This window comes from Rhincodon typus, chromosome 2 (assembly GCF_021869965.1).
Source record: "Rhincodon typus isolate 14 chromosome 2, sRhiTyp1.1, whole genome shotgun sequence".
In the NCBI taxonomy this organism is placed as follows: domain Eukaryota; kingdom Metazoa; phylum Chordata; class Chondrichthyes; order Orectolobiformes; family Rhincodontidae; genus Rhincodon; species Rhincodon typus.
Window position 1 is genome coordinate 79438641 of NC_063333.1, and position 12354 is coordinate 79450994.

General features: G+C 38.4%; 1 protein-coding gene across 4 annotated transcripts in view; it reads left to right on the plus strand.

Annotated features, from left to right (window-relative positions):
- fam126a (family with sequence similarity 126 member A) overlaps positions 1 to 12354 on the plus strand; it is a 60316-nt gene that overhangs the window by 31395 nt on the left and 16567 nt on the right. For all 4 annotated transcript variants that reach the window (XM_020525303.2, XM_048612737.1, XM_048612743.1 and 1 more), the window contains exons 9-11: positions 5633 to 5749; positions 6122 to 6209; positions 12158 to 12317. In XM_020525303.2, the coding sequence (XP_020380892.2) occupies positions 5633 to 5749; positions 6122 to 6209; positions 12158 to 12317 (365 nt within the window). The remainder of the gene's footprint in view (positions 1 to 5632; positions 5750 to 6121; positions 6210 to 12157; positions 12318 to 12354) is intronic.

Genomic DNA, 12354 nt, shown 5'->3' on the forward strand with positions numbered 1-12354 from the left:
CGTTCAAGTAAACATTATTCATTTTTTGAGTTTGTTTTTGTGAAATAGGTACTGTATGCAGTTCTAGTTTCCAAGTGTAGTCCAACCAAACTTCAATATGCTTAACCTGGTTTTTGAATTCTATTTACCTAGAAATGCACCCCAATATGTTTATAATTTTTGTGGTGGTGTTAACCTGCAAAGGTACACTAATGGTATTTGTATGCCCCAAAATCTCTTTATTTGCTCCCTTTCAATTTGCAGTTTTTTATTTTCCAGGAAGTGTGACCTGCCAATTCCTCTGAACAAAGTACACAATCTCAGTTGTGTTCTTATTGAATTTTATTTGCCATATGTGTCCATTTTGCATGTCTGATCAAGTTGTCTTGAACTTACTAATGAAGTTATGCATTCATAGAGCCATACGGTCCTGAAGAGACCCTTCAGCCCGTCGAGTCTGCTCCGACCAATAACTACTCTTGTATCTATACTACTACATTCCAGCATTTGGCCCATAGCCTTGAATGTTGTGACACTGCAAGTGCTCTTCCAAGTACTTTTTAAAGATTTGAGGTTTACCACTTCAACTACTCTCCCAGGCAGGGCATTCCATAAGAGATCAGAGCAGAATTGGGCCATTTGGCATATCAAGTCTGCTTAGCTGTTCGATCATGGCTGATCTTTCTCAACTGTGTTCTCCTCCTGCCTTCTCCTCATAACTTATCTATCTTTGTCTCAAATAAACTCAATGACGACCTCCACAGCCTTCTGCAGCAATGAGTTTCTTCTGGCTGAAGAAATTCTTCCTTATCACAGTTCTGAAGAATCGTTCCTTCATTCAGTGTGTGCCCTCCAGGTCCTAGTCACCTAGTCCAAACATCTTCACTTCCATTCTATCCAAGCCTGTTGGTATTCTGTAAATTACAATGAGATCTTCCCTTATCCTTCTAAACTCTATCGAGAACAGACCCTGAGGCCTCATCTGCCCCTCGTGACAAGCTGCTCATCCATGGGAACATTTATTGCAAACCTCTGGATTTTCTCCAGTGCTGCTGACCAGAGACTTGTACAGTCTTAGCAGTATGTCTTTGTTCTTGTATTCTACCCGTCTCAAAATATAGGCTAACATTGCAATTTTCTTCAACTGTTAACTGAACCTGTATGCTAACATTAAGAGAATCCTGAATGAGGACTCGCAAGTCTCCTTGTGCTTCAGATTCTGAAGCCTTTCCACATTTTGAAACTAGTGCATGCGTCTGCTCTTCCTACTAAAGTGCATAATCTCACTTTTTCCCTTTTTTCAGATTCCTGCCACCATCTGGATGAAAAGACTCCACCTCAAATCCTCTTTCAACCCTCTGCCTTTCACCTTCTTCAAATTATCTCCCCTAGTTATTGTCTGTTCAACTTGGGGAAACAGCTGCTTCTATCCAGTTGTCCTTGCCCATCATAATCATGTACACCTCAGTCAGGTCCCCTTTTCAGCCTTCTCTGCTCTGAAGAAAACAACCTGAAAGTATCCAGCCTCTTTACCTGGGATGGAACAGTTTAGTTGCAATGTCCTATTGAATCTCCTTTTCACCCCTTCCAGTACAGTTGCATCCTTCCTGTCGTGTGATGACCAGAGCTGCATGCCATTACTCCAGCTGTGGTCTGACCAAAGTTCTGTAGAGCTCCAACATAATTTCCCTGCTCCTATAATCTATGCAATGACTGATTCAAAGGCAAGTGTCCTATATGCTGCCTTATAACTACCCTATAACTCCAGTGGATATAAGCCTGGCCTACCCAACCGTTCTTTAAGACAATCTGTACATTTCAGATACTAGTATAGTAAACTTTCTCTGAACTGCTTCCAGCATTTACATCCTCCTTTACTGTGTACAATCTTCATTGCATTGAGGCGTCAGCTACAATAAATAATGTGCTGTCTAACTGAAGTATAACCGGTCTCCTTGTGTATTCAATTGCCCCCTCAGTTAATGATAACATTAGCTTGCCTAATTTCTTGCTGAGGACTAGATGCAAGTACAGCAGTTTGAAATGTTGGGATACCCAGTTCCCTCTGCATTTTGGAGACTGAGGAGCTGTTACCATTTAGATAAGATGCTGCTTTTCTTTCTGTTTAAAACACAATTTTCTCAATTTCCTACACTTGTACCCCATTTGCCAGATCTTTATGCACTCACTGAAACAATGTATATCTCTTTTGTAATCTGCTTGTGTCCCTTCCACAAGTTGCTTTTCTACCTATCTTTGTGGCATCTGCAAATTTGGCATCAATCCCTGCAATAAAAAAAAATCTCCCCTGTCCCTTTATTCGAAGTCATTTGTATGAATTGTAATAAATCATGTCCCAAAAGGGATCAGTGGTGGTGCCTCAACTTTTAGATCTTGCCAAGCTGAAAAAGGCCCATTTTATGCTTGCTTTCCAATTAACCAGCCAATCTTCTGTCCATGCCATTCCTATATTATGATCCTTTATTTTCCATAACCTTCTGACGTGGCACCTTACTAAATGTCTTTTCAGAAGAGTGTAGAACATCTGCCAGTTCTTCTTTCCCATAGCATGTTGCTACTTCAAATAATTCCGTTAAATTGTTTAAAACCTTTTCACCATTTGTGGAGCTATTCATTTGTTATCATAAAACTGCAGCTGTTCAGTCTTTACTGAAATGTATTTAGTGATTCCTGAGATTCTGGACAGTTCCCAGCAGATTGGAAAGCAATAAACAGAACACTTCTAATTGAGAGAGAATAGAAATGGAAGGGAGGAACCGACAAGTCAGTTTTTCATAGAATTTCATAGAATCCCTACAGTTTGGAAACAGGCCCTTCAGCCCAACAAGTCCACCGACTCTTGAAGCATCCCATTCCCCATAACCCATCTAATCTACACATCCCTGAACACTACGGGCAAGTTAGCATGGCCAATCCACCTAGCCTGCACACCTTTGGACTGTGGGAGGAAACATCTGCCAACCACTGCTGTCTGTTTTCTCACTTCCTGGTTGGCAGACTAATGGAGAGTTCTAGAGATTCATTCTGGAGCCTCAACTGTTTATGATCTATGTTGTTGTGTTATGTACCAGACCATGCCCCCTCAAAATATTTCAAGGAGATGGCCTATTCCCTAACTTTTTCATCTTACTTAAATGCAAATATAGGCTGTATTCCAGATTTGGTTGGTCAAACTACTAGGCTTTAAGCAAAACACAATTTATTCTTACAACACAGTTAAGATACAAAGAAAAGAATTGGCATAAACTTTAACTCTACTGAAATACTTAATAATATTACTTAACTCCTAATCATCAACTGTTTCAATACAGCAGCATTCCTTAAACACACCCTTAACAAGGCAATTTAGCAAAACCGTTTCAATCTCAAGTGCTGTCTCCTCAATCCTAGTGGCAAAGGAGCCCTAGCAAAGCTGAAGTCAGTGGGGTTGGGTCCTGGTGAAAGCTCCCTATTCTTTGCCTTTGTACTAGATACAACTCCAATGTGTGCAGTTGTTCGGTGGTCATATCTCCAACCCAGGACATCACTGGAGTTCCTCAGTTGTGTCTTGGACGTAGTCATTTTCAGCTGCTTTGTCAGTGATGTACCCTTCATTACACATCACCACTTCTTGTATACAATGATCAGCAAATAATGTTGAGCACCATTCGTGACTCTTTCAATACTGAAGAAGTACTTGCATCCATATGCACCAAGCCTGGACTATTAAGTGGCAAGTGATATTTGTGCTTCATAATAGTCAGACAATGCTTATCTCCAGCTAGAAAATCTAGTGGTCTTCCTTTGTTTACTGTTATCATCACTTGAATTCCCCATTCTCTACATGCTAGGGTTATCATTGACCAGAAACGGAACTGGAGCGGTCATAAAGATACTGCAGCTACAAGAGCAGGTCAGAAGCTAGGAATCCTGTATTACGTGATTTGCCTCCTGACTCTCCAAAGCCTGTCTCTTCTATACCAAAGCGCACATTAGGAATGTGATGGAATAGCACAGTAGGTAGTGATGTAGTGGAAATGTCACTGATCTAATAATCCAGAACTCCAGCTATTGTCCTGGGGACATGGCTTCAGATTCTCCTGTAGCAGATGGTAAAATTTGAATGCAACAAAAAAATCTGAAGGTTAGTCTAATGGCAAATGTGTAACAACTTCAATTGTCAGAGATTTATCAGGTTCAATAATTTCTATTATGAAAGGAAATCTGCCATCCTTGCCTGATCTGATTGACATGAGACTTCAGACCCGCAGGAATCTAGTGGACTCTGAACACTTATAGGATGGGCTGTAAATGCTGGCCTAGCCAGAAACACCTGTATCTGTGAATGACACTCCACTTCCTGGATGGGTGAAGCTCCAATAGCACTAATTCCAAAAGCTTGACACTATCCAGGACAAAGCAGTCTACTTGGTTAGTACCCTATGCCACCTTCAACATTGCATTGATGGTGAAGGGAGTCAATGTGTGTGCCATCTACAGCGTACACTGCAGTAATCAGCAACGATATGAGAACACTACCTGCAAGATTTCCAAATTGCACAGCATCCTGCCTTGGAATTGCATTGACTTCCCTTCATTGTTTCTTGGAACTCTGTCCTTTAACAGTATCATGGGTATCTTTACACTCCAAGAACTGTAGGGGTTTAAGAAGGCAGCTCACCAACTTCTCCAGAACACAACAACCACTGAGAATGTCCCATTAGCCTCTGTTTCCTAGGAAACAATCTGTGCCATCCCCAATTAAGTAATAAAAGTGTGGAGCTGGGGAAACTCAGCAGGCCAGGCAGTCCCAGAGGAATGGGAAAGCTGATGTTTCGGGTCGGGACCCTTCCTTAGAAAATAAGGGTCTGAAGAAGAGTCCTGACCTGAAAAGTCCGCTTTCCTATTCCTCTGATACTGCCTGGCCTGCTGTGTTTCCCCAGCTCCATACTGTTATCTCTGACTCCACCATCTGCGGTTCTTGCTATCCCAGTTAAATGATGTCTTGATCTTAAGAGCAAGCATTTAGCTTGGCTCGTATCTTTGACAAATAGCTCTTCAGAGTTGTTGAGGGTGTGCATTTTGTCTAGCATGCTGAAAAATAGTTAATTATCATACTGCTGTTTCTGACTTCAGAGCTTTCATTGATTATATATTTTAATCCTGTTGAGTTGCAATGGCGTCATAATATGGTTAGTTACACTGAACTAGAGTTAGTAATGTTGTTAATACATGACTACAGTGACAGTGAATGATCCACCTAATGAATATAAAGGCAATGAAGTCAGACAAATTACAAATTACTAAGCATCGCTGAGTTGAATTTGCATATTTTTAAGACTCAAATTGTCACCAAGGATTTGAGACAGCCAGTGTTGTTTTCTTACATTATCTGATGGTTCAGTGAATTATATGAAGTTTATTTTTGTATCATTGTCACGACTGCTTTATCCACAACTTCCAAGTTGTACAGACTGGATTTTTTAATTACTCTGAATACCCATGTTCCAGTGACCATTAATATTTTAGGTTTCATTTAATTTTGTTCATCTTTTGTAGAGGAAGGGGATGGGAGATTTTAAAAGTTGCATTGTGAATTTCTGGCTCTTAAATTTAAAAACATTTAAAATTTTGTACATATTTTCACTTTCAGAATATGTGTTAGTGGATTTCCAAGGAGGTTGCAGAAGAAATACACTGATGTTGAAAGCAGAATACCTGTCTCTGCTGAATTTATGGTACACATGTTAACAGCTATTTATTATGCTATGTAAGTATAAATATCCTTTTAATATTTTGAGTTGCTTCATTAGCTGTTTCAATCAATTTACTAGAAGCCCTCACAATTGAACAGTTATTTCTCCACCAGGTAGTTATCTAAAACATCAACAGAACCAACCACAGCACTGTTCCAGAGATGGACCACTTTGCACACCGTTATTAGTTTATTTGTCACTGCAAATAGATGGAGTTCAGGGGCTTTCATTCAGAATTTCAGTCTGAAGATCTACCAGAAGTGCTTTCTACTTTGAATAATTTCCAGTACATTCTCACTATTTCCAAAAATTACGTACAAGTTATATGATACCACAATGTGGCTGCTTTGGCATGGCATGCATTTTAATGTTTTTTTATACTTCAGGTATAATGGAGAATGGGACTTGGCTTGCAAAGCATTGGATGATCTATTGTACAGAGCCCAGTTGGAGATGTTTGCAGAACCCTTACTGGTAAGTAGTCATTTGACCCTGCAACTTAAATGAGTGACGTGATATTAGACATTTTTTCGTGAAATACTGGAATTTGTTACTACTCTTGGGACTTGATGAATAATCTGAAATTTTATAGATCTTTATTTCCCTTTTTCTATGCAAAGATTATTGTGGATGAGTTTCTTTTGAGTACATGATGTGAAAGGGGAAGCATATTGACTGTAAAATCTTGTTCTTTAAAGAATTAATATCTTATGACCTTTCCTCCTCAAGAAATGGGTTATAAATATTCTCTGAAATTGTCATATTGCCCAACCACTCCTCCTTCCTCCTACACCATGCAATAATAAATTAATTAGTTGTCAGTCTTGTACCGTGAGCTTCTCATGTATTAGAGCTCTCACCAGAGGACTGGTTCTTTTGAAAGTCTGAGGGGAAGTGTTGAAGTCGAATGATAAATTAATTATCTTGAATTAATATCATAACCAGGGTAAGAAGATTTCTCCTTCATGACTTCGAGTAGACTGCCAAATAAAACAGAATGAGAACTTTTGTAATCTTTCCAGTCAAATGTTCATTAGATTGAAGACCCTATTTTGGAGCAAATCCAAATTGACAACATTTTTCATGGTGACAAACCTAGGAAATCTCTTTATAGTCACACCTTATTAGCATTCCTTAATAATTTAAGCACTGAGTTTTACAGGTATCCGCAAGTTTACCTTGCAGATTAAAGCTCTAGGTTTATAATAAAATGATATTTGCATTGTACAATAATGGTACATTGCGATGTTGAGGTTCCAATTTTCTTCAGATAATTTACTTGCCAAGCTCAGTTACTTTCCTAATTTGCAACTGAATTGTTAAGCTGCCTTGGAAAGCAACGTTCTCTTAAGAAATCCAAATAGAGGTACACAGTTTACAAGAACTAAAATTGTTACTATATATGTTTCACTGGCAATTTATTTTCAATTTCTAGTTGCCCTGAGACAGTCATAGTGGATCACTTCCTTTGAAGTAAATTGAGACAACTGATTCAATTCACATCAGCTGGCATTTTGTGTGAGGTGCTATGGTAGTGGATCATGTGCAAGTTAGAACAGTTAAGGTCCATTTTAAGCTCCAAACTGTCACCGGTCAAAGAATTTCACGTTACTTTATAGTGTAAGCACGACTTGGGTTGTCATCTGCTGTTAACAGTTGGCATCTTACCTGTGCATTTCTGGTTGCTTTCTTTGCTATGATATCTGACCTGACTTTGACTAATTATTTATTAATAATTATTATTGAACATATGAAGCAAAAAGTAGAGAATCTTAAGTGTGCACCAATTTTAACTATCTGAACAATACTTTGTATACACAATTTATAATTCAAAGCAGCTTTTGCCAACTAACAATCTAAATATTATTATCTTGGTCATTTGTCGCCAAACTTAAAACGTCCAGCATCTTTCAAATCTGGCTTGAAACAATTCTCTGTACAGCTGCACAAATAAATTATAATACTTGCACTTAACATCTTGTTAGATTTTATGTACTTCAAAGCACTTGCGTGTTCAATTCCATTGTGGGAAAACAATTCCTTTAAGTTGAAAGATCAATTATTGAAACTGGCTGGTGAAGAAATGTGGGCCAGACCCAAATGAGAAGCCTTTGTTGTGAATCAGCCAGGGATCTGTAACATTCTGTCGTTTCTTTAGTGAGTGAAGGGGTGAACCGTTACAACCAAGATGAGAACCTTCTTCAGTCAGAAGGTGGTAAACCTGTGGAACGCATTGCTGCAGAGGGCTGTGGAGGCCAAGTCATTGAGTATATTTAAAACAGATACGGCAGCTAGTCTCCAGGCAGAACCAGAGTTTAAGTTTTTTTTTTTCAGACTGTTTTCTGGGTGAACAGTTTGGCTGCTGATGACACAGCGCAAACAATTGAAATCTCCCTTTATCAGCTTTCGGAAGCCCAAAGAGTGAAAATCTGAGGTAGAAGCATTGCTGCCTGTACCTCATTGAACTGAAAATGTGACACTGATCTGTCTCCAGAAAAGCAACCAAGGAGTCAACATCTATACCTGTGAAACAATGCACTGAGAACCATTTGAGTGATCTATCCAGTATTTGTTTTTTTTAAACTTTCTTTTTTTTTTGTCCCTTTTTTAGCTATGTTTGTCTAACTTTTGAATGGGGACTGAGAACTTTGGGTTTAAAGCGTAGACATTAATTAGCTCGCTCACTTGACATTTTGCAAAGTTATTGTATATTTTAATTAGGTCTTCTGATTGAGACAAAACCAGTGTCTGGAATTAATTATTCAGAGTCTAGTTAGGAACTATTGGGGATCTTTGGTTCTGATTTTACTGTGTTGTGAAAACAAAAAGGCTGGTTTGATTTGTTGTCTGTCTCCATCTCATAACACAAACCAGCAGGATAAAACTTTCATTGTATATTGGATGTTTTAGCTTAATTGACCTGCATCTTGAATGAATAAAATGTACGCCCATCTATAAAGCCACACTTTGTACTTTTACTGAACATAACTGTAAGTTTCTTTTGAAGCACTTAACCCATCTTTCAATTACTTAAGAATGCCCATTCTGCTAAGATCCCCTCTTTGGTTTTCTAGAAGTGCAGGACAAAATGACCTGTTCAGATATATCACATTTGTTGCAGGAATGATACGTTCAGCTTAATAGAATAGAGCTGTAAGATTTGGACAGCATTCATGTCAATGGATAATTTTACCCACCTCAAATTGAATTTGACCAGAAACAATTACATTGATTTAAATTATCATCAGAACTAACTTGTAAGATCTTGTCATTAAAATTAATCACTGGTGATATAACACAGAATAGCAAATTACTATTCAATACAGTACAAAGAACTTTGCTAGGAGTAAGCCCTCAGGCCTGATGAGCCTGCTGTGCCATTCACCTAGATCAGTTTATTCTTTTTTGTACTTCTTAAAAGTGCATCTATTGCAATATTGTACACATTCATTGCCTTCAACTTGAGGGTGGAGAATCCCATAGATGCACAATCATTTAGGAAAAGTAAATCCTCTTTATACCCACAAAATTGGAGACCACTTTTTAAACACTATCCCCGGTTCTAGATTCTGACAGTAAAGGCAGCATCCTCCTGGCATGTCGAGCACTGTCAAGCCTCCTCCGAATCTTGTTTCAATAAGATTCATTCAGTAATTCTTCTAAACTCCAATGCTCAGCCCCAACCTGCTTAACCTTTTTCCTCATAAGACAAGCCCTTTCATTCTAGGAATCCACCTCGTGAATCTTCTCTTTAAACTGCTTCCAATGCCAAAATATTCACCACTGAAGTAAGGGATCGAAAACATACAGAATACTCTAGATGTGGTTTCATAAGCATGCTGAATAGTTTTAGCAAGACCTGCCACTTTTACTCCATCCCTCTTGTCATTAAGGACAATATTCCATTTTGCTTTGCACATAGAGGAAAAAATAGCAGTGCTAGAATTTGTGATTCATGCACGAAAATACTAAAATCCTCTGGACTTCATTCTGCAGTCTGTCTATTGAAATAGAAAGAATAGGAAAGCAATCTGCCATTTTCCTACATGATGCACAGTCTTTTTTTTGTTTTTTAAACCCATTCATTTTCACATCACTTTCTAGACAGTTTGGATTTTGAAAATGGCCCAGGAATTTGAAATCAGAAATTCCAAGCCCTGAACTCACATGTAAACCGTGTTCTTGTGACACTGGTTTTTAAATGTAAACAGACTTTTTTTTACAAGAGAAAAGCTTGATGCCCAGTTTGAGGTGCAAAAGGTCTCCAGGTGGAAAAGCTGCCTACCTGATGCCAGTAGCAAATGGCAACCATTATGGGGGCTGTCATCTCTTTTCTGAAGAGAGCAGGATAGAGAGTACAAAGCTTGACCCTAGATATAGCTGATCTTGCTAATTTCACAGATATAGAAATTTGCTTGCTTTTCCCCAAGTGGTGATGCTGAGCACTCACCAGATTATTTGGCTTAATTCAAAAATATTGTTTTTTGTTTAAAGTTCTGGGAAAGTCCCCTTGCAAACCCCTCAAAATGAGCATTTAATACTAGATAGAGGGTTGCTTATTGCTTCCTTCCCTTATTGCAGGCTCTTTGAATTCACAAAATAATATCCTGGAGGCCGTGGGCTGACTTCTGGAGTGAAAGTTGAAAACCCATTCCTTTGTGTCCTCCCACACAAGTTGCTTTCTAATTTTTTTTTTATTTTGTTTTGTTTGTATCAATGTTTTGGTTATGATATGCTTGGTCCCTTGTCCAAGTCATGAATATAGATTATAAATAATTGAGGCCCCAGCACGGATCACTGCCACAATCTACTTGCAGTTTGTAAACTTGAAAATATCTATTTGTCCAAGACCCCTTTTCTATGGATTAGTCAGTTTGTATTACCTGATTGTGCTGACAAGTTACCTCCAACACAGGCTCTTATCTTCTAAGTAGTAACCACTTTTATATGGCAACTGATCGCATGTCTTTCTGGAAATCTAAATACACTGCATCTCTTTATCCTTCCTGCTTCTACTATCCTCAAATTCTAATTTTGTTAAAAGCACATTGACTCTGCTTGCTTGCTTGCTTTGGGTTTTCTAAATGGTCTGCTTCCTCAAATATAGATTTCAGTTTTTGGCTCCAATGAGGCTGTCAACTAAGTGGTCTCTAATTTCCTAATTTGTTGCTTCCCCCTTTCTTAAAAGGAGCATTACATTTGCAGTTTTCTAATCTGGGGATTTCCAGAATCTAGAGTTTTAGAATATTGCAAGCAAAATGTCTACTATGTCTGCAACTTTAAGATCCTAGGGTTCAACCCATTGAGTCCAGAGGACTTGGCAGCTATTAGTCTTATTTAGTTTTTCTGATACTTTTCTCTAGCAATCATGGTTGTTATATTCCCTGCCTCCTTTTGACCCGTTTTTTACAAGTTTTATTGAAATGCTTTTGTCTTCTACTACTGTGAAGTTACACGCAAAATGGTGTTCAAAATGTCTACTGTTCTCTTGTTCCCCAGTGCTAATTCCCTGGCCTCAGTTCTGAGGGACCAATTTTAACTTCAGCTATTCACTTTTAAATATATTCTTGAAGTTCTTGCAGCCTGCTTTTTTTCTTTTTTGGTCCCTTAATTACTTTTGGTCATCCATGGCTGATTTCTGAGAACTTGCCCCAATTCTCAAACCTACTAATCCTTGCAGCATTGTATGCTTTTTCTCTCAAATTGATGCCACCCCTAACTTAATTAGCTACAGTGCATCATTCTTGTAAAATCTTTCTTGTGCAATTTATAATTCTTAAAGATTACTGTTATCTTACTGAATTTCAACTACTGCTTTGCTACCGCCTTGCCTTTTTCCCCCCAGAGTGCTGCAGACAGTCTAACTGTCTTAGATTTAGATCATGGTTTAAGACCAGTTTTTCAGAGCCCAAATTTCTCCCGTTCAAACTAAATGAGATTAATAATGTTTATTATCACTTCTGCCTAGAAAACCTTTGACTACAAAGTCAGTCTCCTGTCTCATTAGACATTGCCAGATCTAAGATGGCCTGTTAAGTTGTTTTCTCCATATCTTATGCAAAGAGTCTGTCACACAGGCATGCTGTGAACTTGTCCTTGAGGCTACCTTTGCCAGTTTAATTTTTCAAAACCGCTGTGGTTCAGAAATCTATTCTTTGAATCAATAGAAAATCCTTCTACTCTGCACCCAAACTTGATAGTGCTCTATGGTAAGCTCAAGACACTTATCTTTTCTATGTTACCATAATTGTGCCATTGCATTGCCATAAATGACATAGCAACAGTCTCTCTAATTTTTCTTTGGTATGAAAATGAAAAATAAGATTTGTGTGCATTTTGCCCTGCATTTCTGTATTTTTAAATGGTTAAGTCCTGAATTTAACAATTCTCATTTAAATTTTTTTAATCCCTTTTTTACGTAGGTTGGCAATGCAATCAAAAATATGTTGCCTTTTGGTGCCCTAAAATCATCGAAAGATGCTCCACGATCAATTGAGGTAGAGATAACTCCGACGTCATCCAGAATTTCGAGGAATGCAGTCACTAGTTTATCAATTCGAGGACATCGATGGAAGAGGAATGGTAAGAAAGGGATGAGCATGATCAGAATGGATAAGGT